Raw genomic sequence first — 25487 nt, 5'->3', positions numbered from 1 at the left:
TCAGTAAATTTTTTTTTAGAAGGTACTAAAACTTGCACGGGCAAGATTTGATTGACTATTCTCGCAAATCATGGAAGTTGTACGTACATGATTACAAGTCCAGGTACATTGTCAGTGACAGGCAACCACAGTGATAATTTCCCAGCCTTACTGACATGATGTTTGTTAGCACTCTTCAAAATTAAACTGCTTAAACAATCCTAGGCTAACAAAATGATGGTGTGGTGAATTTATCGTGTTTGTAATTGACTGTGAATAATTTAGTGTATTTGTGACGACATTTGACTGGCAAAGTCAGCTTTTTCTTTGTTTTATTCCTTGACCTCTAAAGCGGTCCCTGTGTTTACAAAAAACAGTCAACCACAGATTCTATGCATTGATAATACAAATCAGCAAAAGCTTACCTTTAAGATGATGTTGTCATTTTAGATGGGGAGACAAGCTTGTCCTAGTGGCTTCACAGTATCTCCGCAACCGAGCTTTACTCAGCAATGAAGCAGATCCGGAGATAGAACTCAATGATTTACACTATGTCATCCTGGAGAAACTTGGAAAATCCCGATATCTTGGACAGTTACAGACTGAGATATGCAGTTCCTTGAACATTGATTCAAAGAATATGTTCTATCAGAGGAAGAAGCTGTTTGCTAAAAGCTATGTTACAAGCCAGGTATGGTATCAATATGAACATATAACTTACGGTATATGTGGCAAGGCATCATGGGACAATGGGTGGGGTACCAGACTGAGCCTACAAACTACCAGAGAGCAGTGTGTTCAAGACCCAGGTATAGCAAAGGTACCGGTAGTGGACACACTGTTGGAGGATGGTGAGGTCAAGACTCACTTGCAATATTGTGCTGTTGAAAATCCCGCACTTTACTCATTGTGTCATTGTTAATTGACTGTGGGTACCTCATCCTGTCTACTGACCTTTTTTCCTGTTGGATGGTGGATTACATTGAAATAGAATCATTCATGACACAGATCAGTACTTTGCTCATCATGTAGTTGAGGTGATCCATTTAGTATGAGTAATCTTGCTTCACACTTGTTTGTGGTGTTACAATCAAGTGGGACAAAATGGACACAACCCCTCCACAACATGTTAAACACAACATATACTCACTTGATCACTAAGATCCATTATCTCAACTAATACTACAGACTACAGGCAAAGATTTTGCTGCCTGCTGCCTTCAGCCAAAAAATGGTGTAGCATTAAAATTTTCTTTTCCCTGTTCTGTTTTTTTGTTTCAGAATTATGCAATAAGATTAGCAAGTGGTAGATTACAAAACTCTGTTTTACTTCTTCTGAAGAGATTCCATGTAGATTATCGCAGTAAATATGAAACGCTGGCTGAAAAGCTATCAAACATACTCTCTGCACAACCTGACAAGACAGCAACGTTTGTCACTGTCAAACAAGAAATGGTATGTATCTATCACTGGAGTGACACGCTTTCCAAGGTTTACTGTGTATTCATAAATCCTCTATATTAAACAGTACACTCCAAATTCCCTGTGAACATGTCCATAATCACAATTATTGGCTAGAAAAATGTCTGTCATCTGTCTGGCTGCTTGTCTTTCTGTCTGTCTGTCTGTATGCATGCATCATCTATGTATGTATGTATGTATGTATGTATTTATGTATGCATGTATGTATGTATGTATGTATGTATGTATGTATGCATGTATGTATGTATGTATGTATATATGTATATATTTATCTATGTATCTATGTTTGTATAAAGTCTTTGATACATACATAAATACATATATACGTATGTTCGTATGTATGTAATGTACCTGTATGTATGTAATGTATCAAAAACTTCATAACTGCAGCACCTATTGTCTTGATATTTGGTATGCAAATGCATCATAGAGTGGAGATATAACTTTATTCAAATAAACATTTTTGTGTCAAGACATGCAAATGAGGTGAAAAATGGTGAAAATGGTAAAAAGCCTAGAACTCATAAAGTACTGGTCAAATTGCTCAGATTTTTAATTCGTAGTTACACAAGGTAGGGTTCCGTAAATTTTTGCTTGATCTGTATTGGAACTGTGTTGATGACAAACACCAGTGCAGTCTCAATACACAAAGAAGATAAGTTTGACTACCCCATTTTTACACCAAACACAAAGGAATGTGGAGCTTTCAGGAAAAACTCCAAGCAGTAAATAAAGCACTCTCAGTTGACTTTGGACACTGTTCCCTGCTTCTGTCCTTGTATTTGACATTTGTTGTCTGCTGAAGACATACAATCGGGTCAGTCACAATCAGGGTGCGCTAGAGTGTGTCACTTAGGTCAAAATTTCAAGTTCATGATAACTGTCCAGTTAAATAATATGTTGAAAGGTTATGGTATGGGGCATATCTTCCTAAAATTTGGTGAAGCAAACGTCACTGGTATTACCACAGTGCACATTGTTTTATATGGTCGACGCAGTGTCACGGACGCTACAGAAATGTTGTACATGAAACACAAATGTCATAATAAAATTTTAAACAATGATTTGTTAATGCTTTCTTATGTTATTACAATATAAAATATGCATATTGGCATTAAAATAAGCTATACTTGGTATGATTTACGTAATTTTTCCATGAATAAACACAACCTCAAGTTTAGTGAGAAATACAACAATATTGATCATATTTTTTAATAGGACTTTCAACTTCTCTATGTCCTTCCGCTGCTATGCTGTACTTTAAAGTTTTATTGTCATGAATTAACCATGCTATAGCAATAATATTAATACCATTTAGTATAATCAAAATGGACTTCTTTCTAAAATATTTTCTGTTTAGTATGACATGTAATTTTGTCACGGACGCTACCAAAATCAAACTTGAAAGTTAGGTCAATTTGAAATATAAAAAGCAATTAACAATCTGGTTTTTTCCTTCTCCAAAACCTTTCTCTGTCAAACATTTAAATTGTGAAAATTGTGTCAAAACATTGACAATTTCTTTAAATTGAACAAGAAAGCTATAGCAACTACTGCAAAAATCAGTTGGAGTATGTGAAAAATGTCTATACCAGTAATAAACTTTCAATACGTCAAAAAACACAGAAGTTAACATTGCTTGTGCCTTAAAGTGTAAAACCAAGATAAAACAAGACACCTAGATCAGGCCAGAGCGACAGGTTGTTAAACTTTGACCTGTGGTCCCACAATAAAATTTGCTACAATGTACCTGACACACCACCCCAGAAATCCAAATGGCTTGCAGCTGTTCTAACACCTGTCAGGATGGGGCGCACACACACCTAGGTGAGGCTGGAGATCAGAGATGTAGTCTGCCAACCTTTGACCTCTGTTCTATAATGTATCTGTACTCTCTGCCTTCTAAATATGTGAAAGTGGTGGAGACAGAGTTAACACAAATGTCATTTCTTACACCTTGATTTTTTTAAATTCAAAATGTGATAACAAAACAATGAAATATGGTGGTTATTTCACATTTAGATTGGCTTATAATCTGAAAAACAATGTTTGCATTTTATTGTCCGTGACATAATGAATTGAAATGGAATACACAATAATAAATGCATATACAGCACAGAATTCATTGTTCTTTTCACTAGAATTCTAATAACATATTCAATATAATTACTGCATTCTTTAAAAACACCAATTTAAGTGTTACAGTTGAGGCTCAACATAACTTTTTGAGTGTTTTATTACTTTAAAAAAAATCAATTTTATGCAAATTTACAATTTTATGCCTTGAAGACATTTTGTAACCCAACTCCATGTATGTACACACAATACACACTAGTATTTATATGTTTCAGTGGATTAACTGCTTTAAAATGTTTTAAATAGTTATTAATTATGACTATGTAGTAAACACCGTCCCGGATGCTACACCGTCACGGATGCTACATTTCCATATTTTAGGAATATTAATAGTGAACGCAAGGGACAGTAATTATATAATTTGTTTATTTAAGGTAGGCACCTATTGACACTTAGGCCTGTGACATCAGATCTTTTATAACTCCTGTTGTCCTTAAGATATGAGTGTGTCACGGACGCTACAAGAAATTCCGACCACAACGATCTCCGTTTTCATTTATTCACAAAACAATACAATATGCAATTTTAGTTAAATTTTCGTGTATAAAATGCTTGCCATGGATGTTGAAGTTGGAATTAAATTCAATATTACAATATTTTATCCATTTTCTACATATAAACTAAAGGTATATGTATTTATGGTCATAACGATGTTACAGTTTTGGTAAAAATACCACAGTTTCTGTTCCCATGCACATAATCACATGAAATAACTTGTGAAAGAAAGGTTAGGTATTCTGCAATAACATTGTAAGCTAAAAATTCCACAATTTTAACACTGTGTTCCAAAAAACATTTTGAAATTAAGTACATTTTGAAGTGAAACAGCGTAACGCCACTTTTTAGTTTTTAAAGGCATTTTTGTGGATGTACAACCAAACCTGCACAATATATGCAATATTTCTTTATGTGACCAAGTTAATTACAACTATTACTATTTATTAGAAACAAATAAGCAATATAATATCTGTCTGAATAGCAGATATATGTCCATGACAAATGAAAATCATCTAGCGCACCACCCTGATTGTGACTGACCCAAATTTATATAATGTTAATCTAACTTCCTCTTATTTATCTTTGAGAAGTACCCCTGTTGTGGTGTGAAAATGTTTGTCGGCGAATTTGAATGTTATTGTCTGTCTTCCCAAAGGGTCTTGATGATGACAGTCAAACATTCAAGAAAATGTTAAAACATGTGATCGGGTTGAACTTGGTGAAGACCTACTCCACCAGGAGGGAAGTCTTCAAGGGCAAGCAGGGAAAGAAAATGGAATCAGTTTGGCACATGAAGTTGCAGAAAAGCTACGCAGCCATGAAAGATGAGACAGGTGATGAAGAAGATGAAGATGAGGATGAAAGTACTGGTGAGAGAAAAACCTCTGTCAAAATATGAAAAGTTCTCAATCAAAGTACAGTTAGTATGAACTTTATGCCCTGATATAAATCACAAGTAAATTAAAAAACGTACTTTCAAGCTCCAATTAATTTAATCATGTTTATCTTACAAAGAAATTGTCCCTTTCTGGTAATTTTTCCTTTCAGCTTAAGTTTATTGCAGTGTTTTTGCTAAGGTTTAAGAACATACATGTAAGTACATGGTTCAGGATATGGTACCTAATGTGTTTGTATTGATTAACCATAGGTCAACAACCTCAGAAACATTACTCAGGAACTCCATGAAATTTACTGACACAAACACTGATCTTCTATGTCTGACTTTCTATATTTGCAATGATGCATGATTTGAGAGTACAGATTGTTAGATTGTTGTGTATGTGAAAGTTTTCACGAATAGTGTCATTGCTTATTTTCAGATACACTGCCTACTGTACCAAGAGTCCATGAATTGCCTCTATTAAACCAAGTGTATAATCTTGTTGAACAACATGGTTCAGATGGCATTCCACTCACTGTGAGTCACATCAGTTGGTTTTTCTGTATAAACAATGTAGAAAACCTGTTGTGGCATGGTTTTCAAGGATGGAAGCATTACTGATTTTTTGTAATTTTTGAGGAATATTATTGTCATACATGATCGGAAAGTACATATAGAAGCCCACTTTTTGGGTTTATGATTGCATGTGTCTTATGATTCTATCAAAGAAAAGTTTCACTTTGTGCTGGGTAGGATCAGTTAAACTCAGTTACTCATTGTAGAAAACTTACTGATGCTTAATAACCAAACATTTTTCTTGAAATGACAAGCTACAGTCCAAAATCTCGGTACAAATAACAATCTCAAACTCAAATTACATTTTTCAGTCAAAATGTTGGCAACCAAAGTATTTATGTATAGGATAAAGCCCAAGTACGAGGGCTCTTCTGGTATATAAAGTCCAACCTAACGATAAAATGTCGAGGCCGCAGGCCGAGACATTTTATCGTAGGGTTGGGCTTTATATATCAGAAGAGCCCGACTACAAGGGTTTTATCCAACTTAAAAACTATCAACCCTAATTGATATATTTTCGTTTTCAATGTGTTTACATCAACAGTCCCCTTTGTCAATGTAACATGTTTAGGATATGAATTCAAACTTTTATTTGTGAAATAGCCTTCCAATGTAATGGAACATCCTATAAATGCCCTAGGGCACATTAGTTTATGTTTGTACCACAGCAGATTGTGTGTTGCAGCTGGTTTCCGCTGTGTTACCAAATTTGAATATTAAAACCTACCAGATGTCTACAGAATATGACATGTTCACTTTTGATTGGACAGTACTTTACTACGGCGCTGTCATTCGTTTCTGGAATTTGGTGACCAAGGCTTTACGAGTAGATAAAACACCCTGAATTGAGCACTCTGATTGGTCAATCAACAGTAGATAGTTTTTAATAACACTTATTAGTCCCCCGACGAAGTCAAGGGATTTATGGTTTGGGCACCGTCCGTCTGTGCGTCTGTCCACGCAGATATCTCAGACATGCCAGAGCCAATTTCTTTCAAACTTGGTACAAGGATAATACACTATGGCATACATATGCATGTCCATTGTTTTTGGTGTGGCATGCATAATTAGTGCTAATTTGCATAATTAGTGATTTTTGGAAAAAATGGTCTGTTCTTAAGAGACTGCACCAAATTTGGTGAAACTTAGTACACATGTTGGTCAGACAGAGCTCTTATAGACACACAAAGAGACTTGTCAGTTGTTAGTCAATTAGCTGCTAATTTGGATATGTTTTGAATTTTCATAATTCCTGTAATATTTCAATAAATACGTACACAAATTTGGTGAAATTTCTTACAGATGTTTATATACCAGAGCTGTAACTTTGTGCAAAGACATTTAGCAGGAAAATTAATAGCTAATTTGCATATTTGATGAGGTGCTATGATTCATTACGGTGTTATGTCAAGAAATGCCAACTCAAATTTGATTTTGGTCCAGCTGTTGATATACCGGTACCAGTGTGCAAAGAAACATGCCATTTAATTGCTAATTTGCATATTTAAAGAATTTTCATAATTCTGATAATATTTCAATAAGGACTGACTCAAATTTGATGAAACTTGATACAGATATTCATATACCAAAACTAAAACTGTGAACAAAATATTTAGCAGAATCATTTAATTTAATTACTAATTCGCATATTTGATGAATTTTTATAATTAAGGAAATATGTCTAGACATACTACAGCAAATTTGATGAAATTTGGTACAGATGTTTAGCGCATAGTGTTAGTGTTGTAACAGTGGAGAAAATTTTTAGCAATGTTGATCTCAAAGTGTTGTAGTAGCATGCAAAGACATTTAGTTGTATCATGTCAATTAATTGTGTATTTGCATATTTAATGAATTTTTGTAATTAGGCTGATATGTCAAGAAATACTTCATCGAATTTGTTGAAACTTGGTATACAGTAGATGTTGAGCTCATGTTGCTTTAACTGTGTATAATGACGTTTATCAGTATCATGTTCATTAATTTCTAATTTGCATATTTAATGAACTTTCTTAATTAGTGTCATATGTCCAGAAATATGGCATCAAATTTTATGAAACATGGTACAGATATTGATCTTCCAGTAGTGTAAAAGTATATAGCGATATCCTGTTGATGAATTATTAATTGACTTATTTAATGATCTTTTGTGTTTAGAGTGGTAGCCCAGATTAGCTAAACGGGGAAACAATATTTGTAATTAGAGATCTATATCGTGAATGACTGCACTAAATGTGATGACACTTGCTGCAGATGTTAATCATACAAAAATTTACCAGCCAAGAAAGGCATTTCGCAGTATCAATAGCTAATTATAGGAAGTCTCTTCTGTACTGTACATGTAGGCATTTTTTGTTCACATCTGACCTTCTCACTTTTTTATGTCGAGAGTCATTTCTCAGACATGCCTGGACAAGTTTTTTTCAGATTAGTTGAATTTGGACATTTCAAGAGCCAGGGCATGACATACCTAATTCTGTCCAACTTGGTAAAAGGACATAACCCTATGTTATTTATACAATTACTAATGTTTACTTGTTTACAATCCAATCCAGTATGGATATCAGTCACAGACAGGGCTTTGGTACACTCATTTCTGGTATGCGCATCATCGTCTTCAATTTTTAGTCACTTCGGGTGAAAAATTCCCAATTACAAGGGGACCATGTCATTGTCAATGACTTGTTAACTAAACATTGTTTGAAATTACTCCATCAAGTTTACATTTTTTAACAGCAAGCACCCTAAAACAAATTTTCACACAAGTCTTTGCAAATACTGAAATAACAAACTATGCTTCTGCTGAAATTTTCAAAAATATATATATATCTGACAAGTTCAAATACATTCAAAAAGACAAGGACCCTTGTGCCTTGACATGTTCATTTACATCAGTGTACTGTAATCTCCACAGTTTAATTTTTTGTGATAGTGAATCAAAACTTCCATTCAACCAACAGAAAATAAGAAAAATGTTGAACTTGGGCAGACTGGAATTGCGTCAGTTGGGTAAAAACTTACTACGCAGTGGAACAGTACAACAAATACCGCATGATGAAGGAAGACAGAGAACATATAGGTAAGGAAAATTGTGTGATATGGATGGATTTAAAAAATTTCCAACTAGATGTCAGACTACTGTTTTCCACTTAACTTCAAACAACTTCAGCTAACCCTACTGGTACATTTCTAGAAAAATGGACAAACCAATGAACAATCTCTGCTAGAATTCATTGATCAATATCACATATTACTGATATTTTGATAATTCGAAATTTGCATCTGAAATTCTGACTAGAATGAGCATAACAAAGTACTCTCTGCAATGTCTCTAAAATGAATTCCCCAGGTATGTTTCTGTGAAACACATCGAAGGCAGTCAACTGAAGAAAGATCTAGAAAAAGAAAAGATTAGAAGTATACAACTACAGAAAACCACAGAGAAGGTAGCTGGAGTTTCTGGAATTCAGGAAGTCATCTCAGGTGATCTTGAACAAGGTAAGGACTGTTTTTTATTTGGACCGCCATGTATAGTACTTTACATCCACCAAATAAGAACTGACATAAAAACTGAAACTGGACAATTGTGTATTCGTGGGCTTTTACAGCAGTTATTGCTTTGTATAAATGTCTTGGCATAAGAAACTTGTCATAGTATTGCTGCCTTCTACATGCTATAGCAGCAACTCAGGTTTTATGAAAACAGTTCTGATGTAGTGAAGGTAAACCTTCATACATATCAAACACATTCAATGAAATAAGTGCTGTAGAGAATTCAAAATTGTACTCTCAGAACTGAGTTGGAGTTAGTTTTCCTTTGCCATAATTTGTGTATTATAAAATGTTAATCTCTTAATGTACAGCACCAAGATTAAAGGGGCTGAAATTTTTAGTTTGTTCTTTTGTTTCTACAAAACAGGAGCCAGTAGTGTGGCAACAACACCATCAATGACTCCAGCTGGATCACCAGTACAGTCAGCTCATCCATCAAGAGCTGGTACTCCAGAACCCGCTGATGATGTAGAAAGTTAGTATTAAATATTGGACATGTTTCCTCAGTAATAGAAAATGTTGTACAGTTCCAAAACTCTTTCACCAAAAACCAGATTGCCACTCAATTTATAGAAAGAAAGAATTTCTATAATATTGAATAAGAGTGTATACATTCGGTTTTTTTTATTTTATATTTTGCAAGAGCTTTATTTCCAACAGAATATTTGTGTAGGTTTGGAATAATCATTATGATTTACAGACTGTTTTTCATGCATTTAGCGGAGGGCAGTGATGTTGAACTTGAACTTGAATGCAAGCACACCTGTAGTATTCGGAACTGACAGATATCACATGTGCATGTACTACACAAGTGATAGAGATGCAACTTTGGGAAAGAGGACTCAGTATATGTCTATATGCCTTCACAAAAACTGAAAAGTCTATTCTGTCTATCGTTTCTTGGCATTTTTAATAGTGCAAATACAAACTGAAAAACCAACTTTAAAGGTATACAGTCACGTGTAATCTAAGTATGCCCATATGTGGTCAAAGGGGCATTCCTTGGGCGCTGTTTTAAAAAGCTGCCATCCACTTAAAATCTGTGATTGGTTAGATTTTCTCTTTCCATGGTAACTATAGCAAAATTGGAACAGGTGACAGTATACCTTTAATGCTTACAAAGTATACAAGAGAAGGATGAAATATACTCACTAAAGACTAACTTTCCAATTTCAGGAAAGAAAGAAATTGTAGCTAAGGAGAATGACAGTGTAATTCCAGGGCACAGTGGGAAGATGCTAACTGCTAGAGTGCTCAAGAGACGTAACATTATCATTGAAACTGTCAGGACTTGTAAAGTTGTACGAGGTGTCTTCTCACTCCTCAAGGTCTGTACTTGTTGCTTGTTTTCCCGGATCTCCTTGCAACAGATTGCAATAATCATGTCAGACAGTCTGTGATAAATTGAAGAGACTGCACAACTGGTTGAGTTCCTATAAGTGAAAGTTTTACAATTCCCTCTCTTTCCTCAATAGTATGCCAGCACCTAGACTAAAAGATCCGTCTCTCGAGGGTGCTATCTGAAGGGGAATGTAGAGAGCGCCCTCGAGCGAGGGATCTTTCAGTCTAGCCAGTATCCAATGCAGCAGGTAAAACTTGGTTATTGTCAGGTGTTGATAATAGCAAAGAGAGTTTCTTGGAACCGAAAGGTCATACGTAATTGTTCTGAAATTTTTCAGGCTGTGTTGAATGCAGAAAGAGAAGAGGGCCTTAGTTACAGATGTGACAAGAAATCTATCATCAGGTACAAAGTGAAAATATCAATAGATTTTTAACCCTTTGAGCGTCAAAGTCAGTTTTTGTCGCCTATATCAAAATATACACCAGTCAACTTTTTCCTAAATTTTGCTAAAATTTTGCTAAAAATCTGAAGCCAATAAAATGTGATGTTCATTTGATCCAAAATTGTCAAAAAATTACAGAAAAATTCACAAAATTGGTAAAATGTTGCACACAATAATTTTGGTAGGAAAAATTGCAGCGTTCAGAGGGTTAAATATTTTTGTTTTCAGTGGAATAAATATGCCTCAACTAAGTGCAGCGTTCTGAGAATCATCTTTTACTAACAGCAAATGTAATGCTACACTACTCTTCAGAAACCTATGCAACAGTATTTGAGAATTTAAAATCACTCTAAATAATATGATTCTGCTAGCAAGTTGTAAGATTTTCTCTTTTAAATTCAGTGCATGCAGCATCATGCATGGTGGATTTTGTTTACTGGCATAATATGTAGCGCCCAGATTTTGACAAGAAAGATTTCATTTCACTGCATTATAATGTTTTCTATTCTACAAATCCAAATCCAGAAAGGTAAATAAATTTATCAAAGAGGGTGTAGTAGAACCTGTATGGTAACTTGTAGTTTAATTTTCATTTGCAGGCTTGTGAAAGCTTTAGTCAAGGAAGGACTGATGAATCAGTTTACAACAATGGTAGAAACAGATGATGGATCAGCCAGGACAAAAGTATGAAATCAAGGCAAACTTCATCCCAGTTTAGCTCACAAGTTGCAACCCTTTTATTTTCAGTTTTTTGTGTCTATCCCGGATTCTTCTCTGTGTCTTGAAATTCAGGAAATTCCAAATTTATTCCATCTACAATCTTTACTTCATCGTATAAAAAGCAAATGCCTAAGCTGAAGGTGTCTGTGATAGACTGTGGTATGATTTCATAGTTTTATTACATTTCATTGGTTCTTGAGCACCTGATTCCAGACTTTTCCTTATTTGTATGTATTTGCTGACTAGATACAGTGTAAACTTGAGGAGAGTACCACAACATGGCATTGAAACAGTTCATAAATTGAAAGTGTCAAACGAAAGATTAACAGTAACTCTCTAATATGAATGCTGACTTGTAGTTGTCTCTCTAATACAGGTGGAGTTCATTACTGATGTTAATATCAAGCCAAATGATGAATTAGTGAAAAGTGCAACCTTACAAATAAAATTTCACATGGAGAATGTACTGAAACAGAAACAAGAAAAAATGGAACGACTGAAAAAGGCTTTGAAAGCCAGACAAATCGTAAGGACCTGCCTATCATCATTCATTCCTTCTTTCCATGATGTGAGAATTTACTCACAATTATACACAGGATAGCTTCTTGCAGTGACAGTTACACGTGTATGTAAAATTCAGTGTCCACACACAGTTACTCATGAAAATTTATCTTTGTCAGGAGTATATTGCAGATTTCAGTGATAAAGAAGATTATGACACATTTGTTTGTGTCACACAAGTTGATTTGATGTTGTAAGTAACAGTGTTACGTCATCACTGCACACTCCAAACAGTTTTAATCCTGCAATAAATAAAAAGATCCAGTAATGTCTATTAAGTTCAGAACATATTTCATTTGAAAGCATGGCCAGATTTTATGTAAAACTCTCATGTTTTCACCAAATTCTTCGGTTCGCCTTTTGTCTTGCATTTGCATTTACTTTTTTCAGTCAGCTGATTCCAAGTCAGCCAAGATATCTTCAATCAAAGCAAAGAAACTCGGAAAGAAGGGGAAAGTAGAAAAGAAGGGAAAAGGCTTGAAAGATAAACCAAAACTGAGAATTGGTAAAATGAAGAAGAGGAAATCTTCAGAAGAGGTGGATGAAAGTGATGATGTCAGCAGTGGCTGTGAAAATGATGACCATGTCAAGTTGGAAAGAATCAAGAATACCACAGTAAGTTGCTAGTCCTAGCATCAATAAAAGATTATATCTTTCACAGTAATGAGTTAAAAGGGAAGGCTTGATTAGCTCCATTTGCCCCAAAGAACTTGTTTGCTGGCACTTTACCAGACCTGGCCAAGCAGGCTACCCAAGAGTGCCAAAATAATTCTTGGTTATTTGAAAGGACTGAACAAAGAGTTAGTGGTTCGAAAGCTACAAGCGTGTCGGAACCCACTAACAAATTTCAGGGTGGGGCCACAGGGGCCAAAACACGCCGTGAATTCAGCTGGGTCTGTGTTGGTCATAATTCCTGTTCTATTGTTTGCATGTGTGATATGCTTTCCTACATTGAAAATTAACCGCTTTAAAATGGAAATTTTTGCTTGCAATGTCTTTGCTGAATGTGATTTGTGGGCTAACGTCACCATTGTTGCCAAATGTAGTTCATTACTGATGAACCAGCAAAATACAGTTGACATGTTATGTTTTGTTCAGATTGTTAAAAAAGCCTGCAATATTGTATTTTGGAGCAATGTTTTTGGTCAAAAAAATACTAATTGTGCCATTCTTATAATTTCCAAGTCCAATTGCTAAAACTTTAAAACAGCTGCATGTTTCACCTTTGTACTGGTATTTGGTGTTAGGTGCATGGTGGAGTATAGATGGAAACTTGTTCAAATGTGGTCATCACTTACCATAAATATGCAAATGAGCAGCAAAAGTGTAAAATTGGTTAAAAGTCAATAACTACTGGTCAGATTGCTTTGAAAATTTGTAAGCAAGTACTTTAGGTAGACTTCATATGTATTGGTCACTTTTTTGCTGATATTTCGAATTGTCTATTTTTTAAATTCACACATCCTTTGTTTGATTTATTGAAATTTGGTTTGTAAAGTAAAATACATTTGTGGTGGACATTTTCTGAGTTTGCTTGATGAAATCCTTGTGAAATAACTTGGAGGCAGTATGGTGCATACTATTGTTATGTAGGTATGGCAGCATTGTTAGCACTGCCAGATTGGATGGTTTAAAGTAACTAGGGTTTAAAGACACCACATTTTTACCTATCACATCTGATCAAATGTGAGCACAATGACCTTGACTTTATTGTTTTTAATACTGTTCCCAGCATGTGTCAGAGTTAAGATTTACTTCTTTCCATTTTATCAATTATTTTGCACAAGCATCTGTTTCTTCTGAACAAGTTGAAGTTGTTTTAAAACATCAACATGATTATTTTTCTAAACAGGGCGCAATTGGAGTTGAAGCAAGAAAGTATGGGTATCTTCCAAAGATGCCAAGGTTAAAGGTCATTCATCAGTACATCTGGTATCTGGTTTACGGGTACAAGGGGAAAATCATAGAAACTGAGGTCATTGACCCTAAAGATACTGAGGTCATTGACCCTAAAGATACTGAGGAGGTCATTGACCCTAAAGATCAGAAAGCAGCAGGTGAGGGAAATACAACAGAAAACAAGGAAGGTGTAAGCAGTGATGCAGTGAAGGGTAGTGGTGGTGTCAAGACAGGTGATTCCAAATTTCCAGAAGGAATGTCAGGACAAGAAAACTCACAACAGTCTTTAGAAAAGAAAGGAAATAACAAAGATGTTGCCAAGGAAGAAAAGAAAAGTCTGGAAGCTAAAGAAACTGACGAAGATGAATCTCAAGGTGGTAAAGAAAAAATTTTTGTATCAGATACCGAAAGACATCCCCAAACTGACTCTGCCAGGCAACCAGACATACACCAATTCAAACAAGACACAACTAATATGAAAGCAAAAGTTTACGTAGATGAAGAAGACTGGCGTAGATTTTTACCACCTTTGCCAAAATATAATGACTGTGGAAAAGGATGGTGTCTTGTCAGCGATCTGCTGTTATGGATGCCGCTGTCAATATTTTGCAATATTGTACAGCTGTCATATAAAGTAAGTAATAAATGTCAATTACTAACTCTGTTGTAAACTTTAATGGTAATTGCAGTGTTACTTATATTATTTTGAGGGGATTGTGAAAACTTTATTTTATGATAAAAATCCAGGATTCACAGGCAGTACCGGTGCTCTTTGATGATTTGGTCAGACAACCGGAATGTTACGCGGTAACAAGGACAAGAAAAAACCATATCACAGATCTCATTTATTATGCACTTATTAAAGGAGGGCTTCTACCACTCACTATGATTGTGGATGTGGATTTAAATTATTGTAAATAATTTTAAATCTTGCATAAGAAGGTTTCATATTTCAAAGAAAACAAGGTCAAATGGTGATGAATTTCTCCAGTAATGTAATGAGGTTCAGTCTAAAAGTTGTTGCTTGCACCTAGAAACTCATACTTTTCTTGAAGAAACTTTAAGGCTATTCTCTTTCGTCATCAAGAACAAAAATCATTGACCAACATGTACATTTTTTAGAGGTTAAAACGGCAAGCGAGGGTATTTGGTTGCGGATATAAGACCTCTGGGGTGAAAATTAGCATATTTGGCGGGAAATAATCACCGAGCAAAGCGAGGTGATATTATTTCACCCAAATATCTAATTTTCACCCCAGAGGTCTTATATCCGCAACCAAATACCCGAGCGCACCGTTTATAACCTCATTATAATATGCTAAAGTTAAAAACAAGTGGACAATGTCGTTATTTAGGGCCGAAGTTGGAACGAGAGTTCAGGAGCGCCCAGCCTCATACAAACTCTAAGATAGAACATTTCAGAACGCGCGCACGTGCACAGTTGAATTCATAAAATACGGTTACGCAAACGCATCGATATCGCGATTAGACATCGAAATTGAAGAATTTTACTTCAAAAAAACGCTCAAAAAACTTTTAAAAATTATGTTGTTGTTACATAGCCTCCGCTGCTTACAGAAACTCTTCATTTGTTGGTTCGTCACGACAAGCTGCATTAGACTAAAATTAACAAGGAAAACAATCTGAAGCCATAGACTTGTTCGACATTATGGCGCGTTGAGCTCTCAAGTTGGCGTTCGAAATTTGTGCGAGCTCAAAAATGTTACGCGGCGCGCAGGTCTTCTTGTTGAGAATATAAACCCCGGCTCCAGCCAATCAGATTGCCGGATTCCAGCTAAGCATATTATAATTGACAGAGAAGTGAAAGGTATAAAAAATGTTATTCAAATTCCAAATGACCAACATGCTCTACTTAATTCTACAGGGAAAATTTAGGAGTCTGATTTAACTATAAAAATAGGATAGCGGAACATTAAGTTCTTCATCAAATATGAAATGAGTGTGCAGAAGCTGTAGATCAGCAAAGAATTTTAAGATTTTTAGAACCAAAAGATGTGTCCTGTAGATGTATTGTGCCTTAATGAAATCTTCAGTGGTGATGGTTTCTGCATTAGTATTCTGACTGTACATTCTGTACATCTATCGTGTATGATACCAATTAGATTAAAAAGGTTTGTGTGTCTGAAAAGTTTTACTATGAATGATTTAGGTCGATAATCTGGAGGAATATTTAGACCATCCAAGAAAGAGACATACCCTGCTTGGTCATCTGCCTAGAAACATGAGAATTCAGTTGTTACACCGTCGCAAGTATGTCTTCACCTTTGATGAGAATCTAAGAAGACTTTCATCTATGGGATTAGTGATCTATGGGCCTCAAAAAAGTGACACCAAAGACCAGGTAATATGATCTGTTTCAGTCTCTAACAATACTGCTCTGCATATTCTGTCAGTGCTCTCTCTGTCTGCCACATGGTGCATAGAAGAGGATATCTGTCATACAATGGCACTGTCAGCACTTAAGGGATTTCCCATTCTGTCTTCTTCTAAGCGTGAGGTGCCCTCATATGACATGTCTTCTCTCTACAAGGTACAGCAAAATCTGTCTGTCTACAAGGTACAGCAAAATCTGTCTGTCTACAAGGTACAGCAAAATGTGATTTTCATACATGTGGGTCTGCAATCTATCGGCTCCATTGTACGGTAAATTTCGGTATCAGTGGAAAAACAACATGAATATGCAACCCAATAACTTTGTGTGCTATGAGACCATATTTTGACATTTGACAGTCATCTTATCGAAACACAGCTGAAATCAGATATTCTCTCTGTTTAAAAAATATACATCTCATGATAATATAGGGTTATTCACAAAATACGGCCCTGTATGGACGAGGGCTCAGTGAGTGACGTATTGGACAAGCCGAAGGCGAGTCCAATACGTCACTCACTGAGCCCGAGTCCATACAGGGCCGTATTTTGTGTATAACCCTATTATTATACACCTCCCTCCATTAATCGTCCGTATAAACTAATTCTATGGTAAATTTTGAGGGATGCGGCACGCGCGATATGAGTGGAACGCGCGCGATTGTTGCGTTGGCACAAAGCCAATTAATTTCCAGTGCAGTACAAGCAAACTTTGCTGAATGTTTTCAATTTAATTAGTTTTTTAAAATAAAAATCAATTGCATTTAGACTCAGTTTTGTGTTTAGCGTGTTTTAAACCTTATACTACGAATACATTTTGGTGGAAGTTGTTATTACGTCTATAACTCACCGTAATAGAGTTTGTTTACATCCGATAATCGCTAGGTCAAAGGTCAAACAAGCGCGTCGCGCGTCTCCCGTATTCGGGACTCCGCGTACTATACAAAATACGGAAAGTTATTGGACGGTCAAACTCCCATAGGTTACGGCAGTAGGTGTATAATAACTTTTAGTTACACACTGACAGCAAACCAGTCTAAAAATATGAAGTTTTAGGAATTCATTCTGCTGGACTATGATTTCTTCATTGCATAGGTGGAATTTTTTATTCTGTAGGCTAAAGTAATGCACTGGCCGCATACCTAGTCAGGATGTGATCATATGATCCAGTGTATGTACATACAGGGCAGTCTGAAATACTATATGATCTGAACTGAACAGAACTGAACTGATCCAGTGTACATACAGGGCAGTCTGAAATACTATATGATCTGAACTGAACTGAACTGAACTGATCCAGTGTACATATAGGGCAGTCTGAAATACTATTATTCACAAAATACGGCCCTGTATGGACGAGGGCTCAGTGAGTGACGTATTGGACGAGCCGAAGGCGAGTCCAATACGTCACTCACTGAGCCGAGTCCACACAGGGCCGTATTTTGTGTATAACCCTATTATTATACACCTCGCTCCATTAATCGTTCGTATAAACTAATTCTATGGTAAAATTTGAGGGATGCGGCACGCGCGATATGAGTGAAACGCGCGCGATTGTTGCGTTGGCACGAAGCCAATTAATTTTCAGTGCAGTACAAGCAAACTTCGCTGAATGTTTTCAATTTAATTAGTTTTTTAAAATAAAAATCGATTGCATTTAGACTCAGTTTTGTGTTTAGCGTGTTTTAAACCTTATACTACGAATACATTTTGGTGGAAGTTGTTATTATACTATAACTCACCGTAAATAGTTTGTTTACATCCGATAATCGCTAGGTCAAAGGTCAAACAGCGCGTCGCGCGTCTCCCGTATTCGGGACTCCCGCGTACTATACAAAATACGGAAAGTTATTGGACGGTCAAACTCCCATAGGTTACGGCAGTAGGTGTATAATAATATACTATATTTTGGCTTTGCTTGTATAATTTGATTTTAAACTGTTTGTAATAATAAATATGACAGTTGATTTCCTTGTACATTGTACTCTTCTGGCTATACTCCACATACCTCTGCTCTGTGATGTACTCAGACATAAATTCTGGTATTTTGTGAATAACGTTATATTACCAAGGCTATGTATCAATAATTTCAGAATTAGCATGAAGAATTATGTTTTACATGTACATGCATGACACTGATATCGAGCTGCCGATATGATGTAATATCTTCCAACAAGTTGTGACCAACTACATGACACTGTATCTTTTGCTAGGTTTTCATTTATGTGTGCCAGCATTCTATGGTGGTTGACACGGCACCCTGTCTTCCTCATTACAACCGAGCCATGGGTGGTCCATTCAAGAAGAAGTCCTATCAGTTTCACACGGAGAAGCAACTAGAACAGTACTGGTTTGATTTGCAGTGTATCTGTCTGAGCACGCCATTAGGTAAGCACCCACCATCAACACAAACCATTTCTCAAAACCATACATCTGAGCACAAATTTACAGAAATATAGTCCTTTTGAGTACTTCTTCATTCTGAGATATATTTATTGCCTTTTTTCTCATATTCTAATAAAATGCAATGTTTTATCTTTGACTAGCCTATTCTTTGCTACGTTACATCTTCTGTCTGGCATACTTTTCTGAACAATAAATGACATGAAAATGCCGAGTGTTTGTGCCCATTCCTTATGCAGAACCTGTCTATTAGTCTTTGCTCCATCATAAACCAGTACCCTGTCAAGTTGGTTAAAACCAGTAAGGCCTCACATACCCGGTTTGTTGCATTTCATTAAAAACCTGGACATTTGAGAGCCCCACGAAAACACAATGTGAACAATTGATTATTATGTACTAAACCTGTATTATGCCCTATTATACAGCTTTGTCAATACCAGTGAATTTTTTGACGTCATACCCCAGATTATTACTGATAATGTATCCAATTATCCAATGTTGTGGCCCCAAACGTTTAATATATTTAAAAATTCACACATAGTGCCAAAACTGTAAAATAATAGCAATAATGTACCCCCTGCCAGCCCATACTGAACTCAAGCTACATGTAACATAGCACTCCATAATGTACTTGATTTTTTGCCTGGTAGATTTATTACTTCGTACATATTTGCAAGCCAACTGAAATTTTGACCGACGTAAAATAATTGTCCTTTTGGGAATAGATTTTGGCCGCGTCCGCACTTATCCACACTTACCAGTACCAGAATTAGGGCCGACGTAAATTTACCATCCTTTGTGACCTCTGACCACGGTTCCTCCACAAAAGCTCTGACCTGTCAAAGTTTAAAATGGCGGATTTGAATAATGGCACGCTGTTTCTACTGTTCATGATTTTCCTGCTTTTTTTACACACAAGAAGGGCAAATATGACCACCACTAGCAATTTTAATCATCGGAGAGATCTTCACTATTTATTGGATGAGCGTAGGGTATATGTACCCTACATTGGGGTGACTAGTTCAACTTCAATCCATGGCGGAGGCCTGGTCAACTGGGACCAGGGGCTGACATAACTTGTCCACACACACCAATTTGCGTCGGCACAAATTTTGTGTGGGCCCTGAACCCCTTTTCTAGGCCGACTCAGCATGTCCACATTGGTTATTTTACGTTCGGCCCAGGACCAGCACCGGTGCTACACCGACACAAAGTGGTCAATCTGAACGACACATTTGTCTTGCAAAGTTTGTTTTAGTCCATTGTGGGCCAGCAAGGGGTGCGTTATTTTTTAAATATTTTCCTTCCTTCAGCCAAAGAAAATACCATTGATGTAATGACCTTGTGTGACTCCTAGCGACATGGTAATTACATGATTAGTATTTTCTTAACTAAATGAAGGAAAATATCAGGGAATTATATACTTATCACATGCACCAGCCATGACTTTGTTATTTTTTACAAAATAAATATAGTTTCCTTGCAGGATTCCATGTTAAACTTCTAAATATTAGGAATAATATCAATACACTGTGAGCAAGTTGTCAATCATTTTGAATTGGTTGCGGTAGGAACAAAGCGAGCAAGGAAGAACATAAATTCATGTACATGTATGTGTAGGGACAAATGTCAACAATCGTTTGGCCTACACATATCTTTGATAGCATAGACCTTTGATAGCATAGACCTAGAACTTTGACTTCACCAATGAGCACATAGAAGATCGACTCCAAAAAGTTTCAACACAGCAAAATTGATGATATGGACGCAGGTTGTCGTGACATAGAACAGTCAGACCATAAATCTGGTATCTTTTTAGTCAAGAGAGGACAAACTCGGATTGTGCGTGAGATGACATGATACACCATACCTAATAGGTGAAAATATATATTATGTATAGCTTTTAGCCAAGTAACACTTTTTACTGATTTGCCAAGCTGGGAAAGTAATAGCTTGGCAGGATAGAGGATAAAGGAATTCTCTGTAAACCATGATCTCTAAAAGTTAAGGCACACATAATCCCTAAATATAAAATATCCAGTGGTACAAGAAGCACATTTCTTTTGAATTACGAATATTTTCCTTATGTATACCATGTTTGCATCTATGTACTTGGCAGGTGTGGTGCGTAAGGCTAGAAAGAAAACTGCTAATGACACAGAGCCTGAGACAAGCAGTGCTGGAGGTGCATTGGCAAACACTATAAAAGACTTAGTGATATCAGTAGATGACATCAGCCGGCCACCCCTACAGGATAATGGTACCATTCCAGGAGATGGACAAGGAGCAGGAGGCATGGACTCCAGCTTCTATGCGTACGTTATTTGAACATTAAGTTGGACAGTATTTTAAAGTTACTATGTCGACAAGTTGCAATACTGCAACATTAAATAGAATAAAATGTCTGTGCAACGTGAGTTCAAATGTGACTTCTCAGTGGAAAACTTTCAACAAGCGGCTCTTTCCATCATTTACCTTCTTAGGAGGCCAGTAACGCTAACTTTTGACAATTTTTTCATTACTTATATCTTATATGTCAATTGTAAGTTCTTATTCTATGCCCAAAAGAATGTTGAAACACCCATTATATAGCTTGTCAACATAACATCGATATGTGTAAAATGCACCATTATTATTTACATTTGAATTCTAGTCTGGACCAGAACTCAATTTTCAACAATAACAATGCAGTTTACACATGTACAGGCTGAGTTTAGAAGCTGAATACTGTATATATCAACATGCTTTGGGGAGTAAAACAAGAAATTATGGGTGACATTAAAAACAAAAATAGCGAAAAAATCATAAAAAAGGAAGAATTATTGGCTCTTTAAGTGAAAAATTTGTGGCAGAAAGTAAAGTAAGTTGTTTGCCCTTTTGTTCATTCTCACTCCAAACAGAATATTATGAGGAATTAAAACAAAAGATATGCTTAGTGAATTTTTGCTTGTATGAATTTTTGCTTGTATTTTGTACATGTGGATTTTGTTAGGCATCTGAAAAGAAATTGGCACTGGATTGTACCAAAGATTGACAAACACCCACGCTCTGCTACAACATTTGGCAGTTCACTTAGTGCAACACCATCATCAAAAGCCATGAGAGATGTCTTGATGGAGGGCGTAGCATCCACTTCTGGTAAGAGAGAGTATAGTATATAAATATGCTGTGTACTGAACATTGTATAATGTTCCGTCATTGGTTTCATTTTTGTTTCACTCCACTGTTTTCAATTGTTCTGTAGATGAGGGATGAAAGGGTCTACGTATAAATGCATCAGGAACAGACTTAGGAAATATTTCTTCCAAAAACCCACAAAAATCAACACTCTTTCCCAGAAGGCATAGATTAGCTGATGCCGATGTTAAAACTATAGAAATTTGGTTGTTTACAAATGTTCATAGTGATCCAAGGGTTCAAAATAATAGGTTGTCATGTGTCAAATGATCACCAAATTTCTGTTTTTGACCAACAGTTTCTATTTGTGGTTGTCTGCATTGACCACACCATGTTTTGGCGGTTGCACCAGTAAACTACATACCGAGCTAGAAACCAACCTTACTCAAATATAGGCTGGGGCTCACATAGAAGGACGTAATTTAAATGTTCAATTTATTTTTGTGACATCAAAAGTGCCTCACTACGTATAAGTAATAGACTTCTAGAGAGAGATTCCAACATATATTCTACTATATATATTGAAACATATATATACATATACTGCGTGTATTATATACACATATAAAAATGGGGTGAAATGGTGCAAAAATAAGTAATTGGCCCACTTTTGAGCAATGGACCTCAACCATTTGAGGCAGAATTACATTCTGTGCCTAGGCGCATTACAAATGTACTTTATTATTATTATTATTATTATTATTATAAAAATTTGCTATCAACTACAAAAATTGGAATCTGGTAGTCTACATGGACCACTAACAACAAATAAATTTTGAACCCTTTATTCATGTTGATGTAAGAGAAACTGTTCCAAAGTTTGCACTAACACCATAAAACTTGTGGAAAATTTTCCTTTATATAATCCCCTGGAGATTTCATAGTAAGGCAATGTTTTATCTGATGTCGTGTAACAGTATAACTCACGGCTTTACCTGTATGCATATTTGAAAATTGCATATGTGGACCTGAACATGCACACACATGTATTTAATTTAAGCAATATTGGTTGATTCAAATGCCAGGCAAAGATATCATGAAATCTTTTGATGTTACATTTGGTGTACATGCTGTTTTGAAACTTGCAAAGTTGTATCAGTTATGAGGGTCTTTGAGATCAACTGTACCTCAAGTTCTTTATATTAATGAGTCTGCATTTATGTTGGTGGAAATTCACAGGTGAATTGACTCCAGATGCCCTCATCCAATTAGTATCTGAACCAAGAAAACGGACTGTGAAGGCAGTCAGTGAACCGGGAAAGAAAAGGAAGAAAGCAGTAGCATCTGGCAAAGCTCTCTTTAGAAAGAAACCAAAGATAGCCAAACTTTCAAAGAGAACAAGTGAGAGCTTTTTTATGTAACTTATTGAGGTGATATGGATACTACCCAGGTTTATATACAGTCAGACTTCTTATTCTTTCATATGGACCGAAGATTCTAATTTTATCAGTGTTAATTCAATAAATCCGCATGTCATGGTGGGTCAGTTCTAATGCAATATTTGATTCATGAATTTTGAGTTAACTTTGATGCCATTATTTGATAATGCATGCTATCAGAAATTCCAGAACAGATTCATATTAAAAACTCCACCTTCTTTATAGAGTAATAGTTTATGTTGATGAAACCATGCAGTTTGAATGCATGGTACATTAGTACTCAGAATTATTTGATTGATTGATTGAACACAAAAGGCAAATCAGGCATACAGGTGCAAAATGCCATATTATGTATTATATTACCATGCCCTGTCCGTCACATTTTGATTGATCCAGCTGAACCACGTGACTGACCACAAATACACAGTAATGGTTTGTTTACATGCCTGTGAAATGAATAATAAGATTGACAACTCAAAGTATCGTAACTTTTACAGCTCAACGTAAATCATATAAAATGGAGCACTTGTAGGTCAAGTTGAGATACTTTTTTCTGAAAACATCTCCGGATTTGCCAATTTTTTACAGCGCGCGTGACAATGCGTCGCGTGTTGCTCAGTTTCTGGGGCCCAGTTGTCGTTCGCTCCTGACGCAAATTTTGACGGTTTTCTTGTGTTCGCTGATAATATAATGGAAATAACAGACTCCGCTCTGACCATTGACGTTTTATTGTGGGCGCGGGCTCGAGGAAAGCCAAATTAACTGGCTCGGCAAGCCTCGCCGTTAATTTTTGGCTTTTCTCTCGCCCTTGCCCACAAATAAACGTTAATGGTCAGCGCGTCGCCAGTTATTTCTATATTACTGACTTGATTACTTCATGGACTTGATTTCAAGGAGGACCAAAGGATGCCACAGATGTGAAAGCATTGGCGAAGATGACAAAGCAGAGAGTGGGATGGACAGCACAGGAAGATAGCCTTGTAAGCAATGTGTAGCATACCATACAACCAGTAGTCTAAAAATTTATTTATTTATTTATTTATTTATTTTATATTTATTTATTCATTTGTATGTTTGTTTCAAACTCAAGAAGACTGTAGTTACTTATTTATTTGTTTAATTATTTTTTTTTAAACGTCAACACAGATATGATATGCCATATCTACATCTGCACTAATAGGAGGCTTTATTAAAAAGAAACAAAAAGTGGTAACAAGACAAAGTAGATAGACAAAACAAGGGATGAACAATGAGGACATTATATGAAAAATAAATGCTTTCAGCATTTCTTCCTAAAACTCAAAACAGAAAGATTAAAATTAACAATCTTTGATAAAAGCACTTGTATACTATTGGAATGAGATTCAAAAAGTGAATTGCTGGTTGATGAGTTAACTCTGCCACCAGCTGGGATGTAGAAAATACCATGCAGCTGGCAAAAGTGATTGTCAGTCAACTAAAATTTACTGGCTGTGAAAATATCAGTTTACTGAAACATCTCAGACAGTTTGCACAAATTGAATATGTCTACACAATACTTGTAACTGTCTGTACTTTTATTTTGCTACTGCAACCAAATTTTCTAAATCCCTGCACCAGGTTCATAAAATGTTTTTTCTGTCTGGTTGATAACCTAAGAATATCTAAATTGAAAATGCTTGACTATCAAGAAGAGTGTTTAATTGACTTGTGTAAAATTCAGGGCCCATACACTCCTAGAAAGTCCTTCTGGAAAGTCCTTAAAAAGTCCCTTAAGAGTGAATTTAAATCCTCGGAAATTGACCAGTCATCCACGATTATTGAAAACTATGAAATGATTGGGTCATGATATTATAAAAAATAATATGTTAAATGATAAAAAAAAGTGATATTGTGAAAATGATTCCCAGAAAATGGCAGTTTGGACCTCAAGAAGTCCTTCAAAATTGGTGAAAAAGTCCTTGAAAATTCTTGAATTGTGACTTATTGTGTATGGACCCTGAAAACTACTACCGGTCAAAATGTATGTGCCTTTTTAGAGAGCATTGACTTGTGTGAATGAAACCAAAATCTCAAATTCTTTCATGAGTC

The 25487-nt window shown here is 35.9% G+C and overlaps 1 protein-coding gene across 2 annotated transcripts in view; it reads left to right on the top strand.

The window, feature by feature from the left end:
• LOC139135788 (general transcription factor 3C polypeptide 1-like) overlaps positions 1–25487 on the top strand; it is a 47507-nt gene that overhangs the window by 5814 nt on the left and 16206 nt on the right. Inside the window, exons 4-23 of one of the 2 annotated variants that reach the window (XM_070703489.1) lie at positions 430–670; positions 1261–1434; positions 4751–4964; positions 5415–5512; positions 8512–8630; positions 8901–9049; positions 9471–9578; positions 10280–10431; positions 10783–10847; positions 11487–11571; positions 11984–12133; positions 12559–12783; positions 14021–14143; positions 14192–14701; positions 16238–16429; positions 18672–18846; positions 20981–21176; positions 21854–21999; positions 23218–23379; positions 24312–24397. In XM_070703489.1, the coding sequence (XP_070559590.1) occupies positions 430–670; positions 1261–1434; positions 4751–4964; positions 5415–5512; positions 8512–8630; positions 8901–9049; positions 9471–9578; positions 10280–10431; positions 10783–10847; positions 11487–11571; positions 11984–12133; positions 12559–12783; positions 14021–14143; positions 14192–14701; positions 16238–16429; positions 18672–18846; positions 20981–21176; positions 21854–21999; positions 23218–23379; positions 24312–24397 (3370 nt within the window). Of the gene's footprint in view, positions 1–429; positions 671–1260; positions 1435–4750; positions 4965–5414; positions 5513–8511; positions 8631–8900; positions 9050–9470; positions 9579–10279; positions 10432–10782; positions 10848–11486; positions 11572–11983; positions 12134–12558; positions 12784–14020; positions 14702–16237; positions 16430–18671; positions 18847–20980; positions 21177–21853; positions 22000–23217; positions 23380–24311; positions 24398–25487 lie in introns of both variants that reach the window. The other variant, XM_070703488.1, reaches the window with a different exon arrangement.

The sequence above is a fragment of the Ptychodera flava genome, chromosome 6, assembly GCF_041260155.1.
Source record: "Ptychodera flava strain L36383 chromosome 6, AS_Pfla_20210202, whole genome shotgun sequence".
NCBI classification, from domain to species: domain Eukaryota; kingdom Metazoa; phylum Hemichordata; class Enteropneusta; family Ptychoderidae; genus Ptychodera; species Ptychodera flava.
The sequence above is the reverse complement of the archived record's forward strand: the minus strand, read 5'-3'. Positions and strand labels throughout refer to the sequence as shown.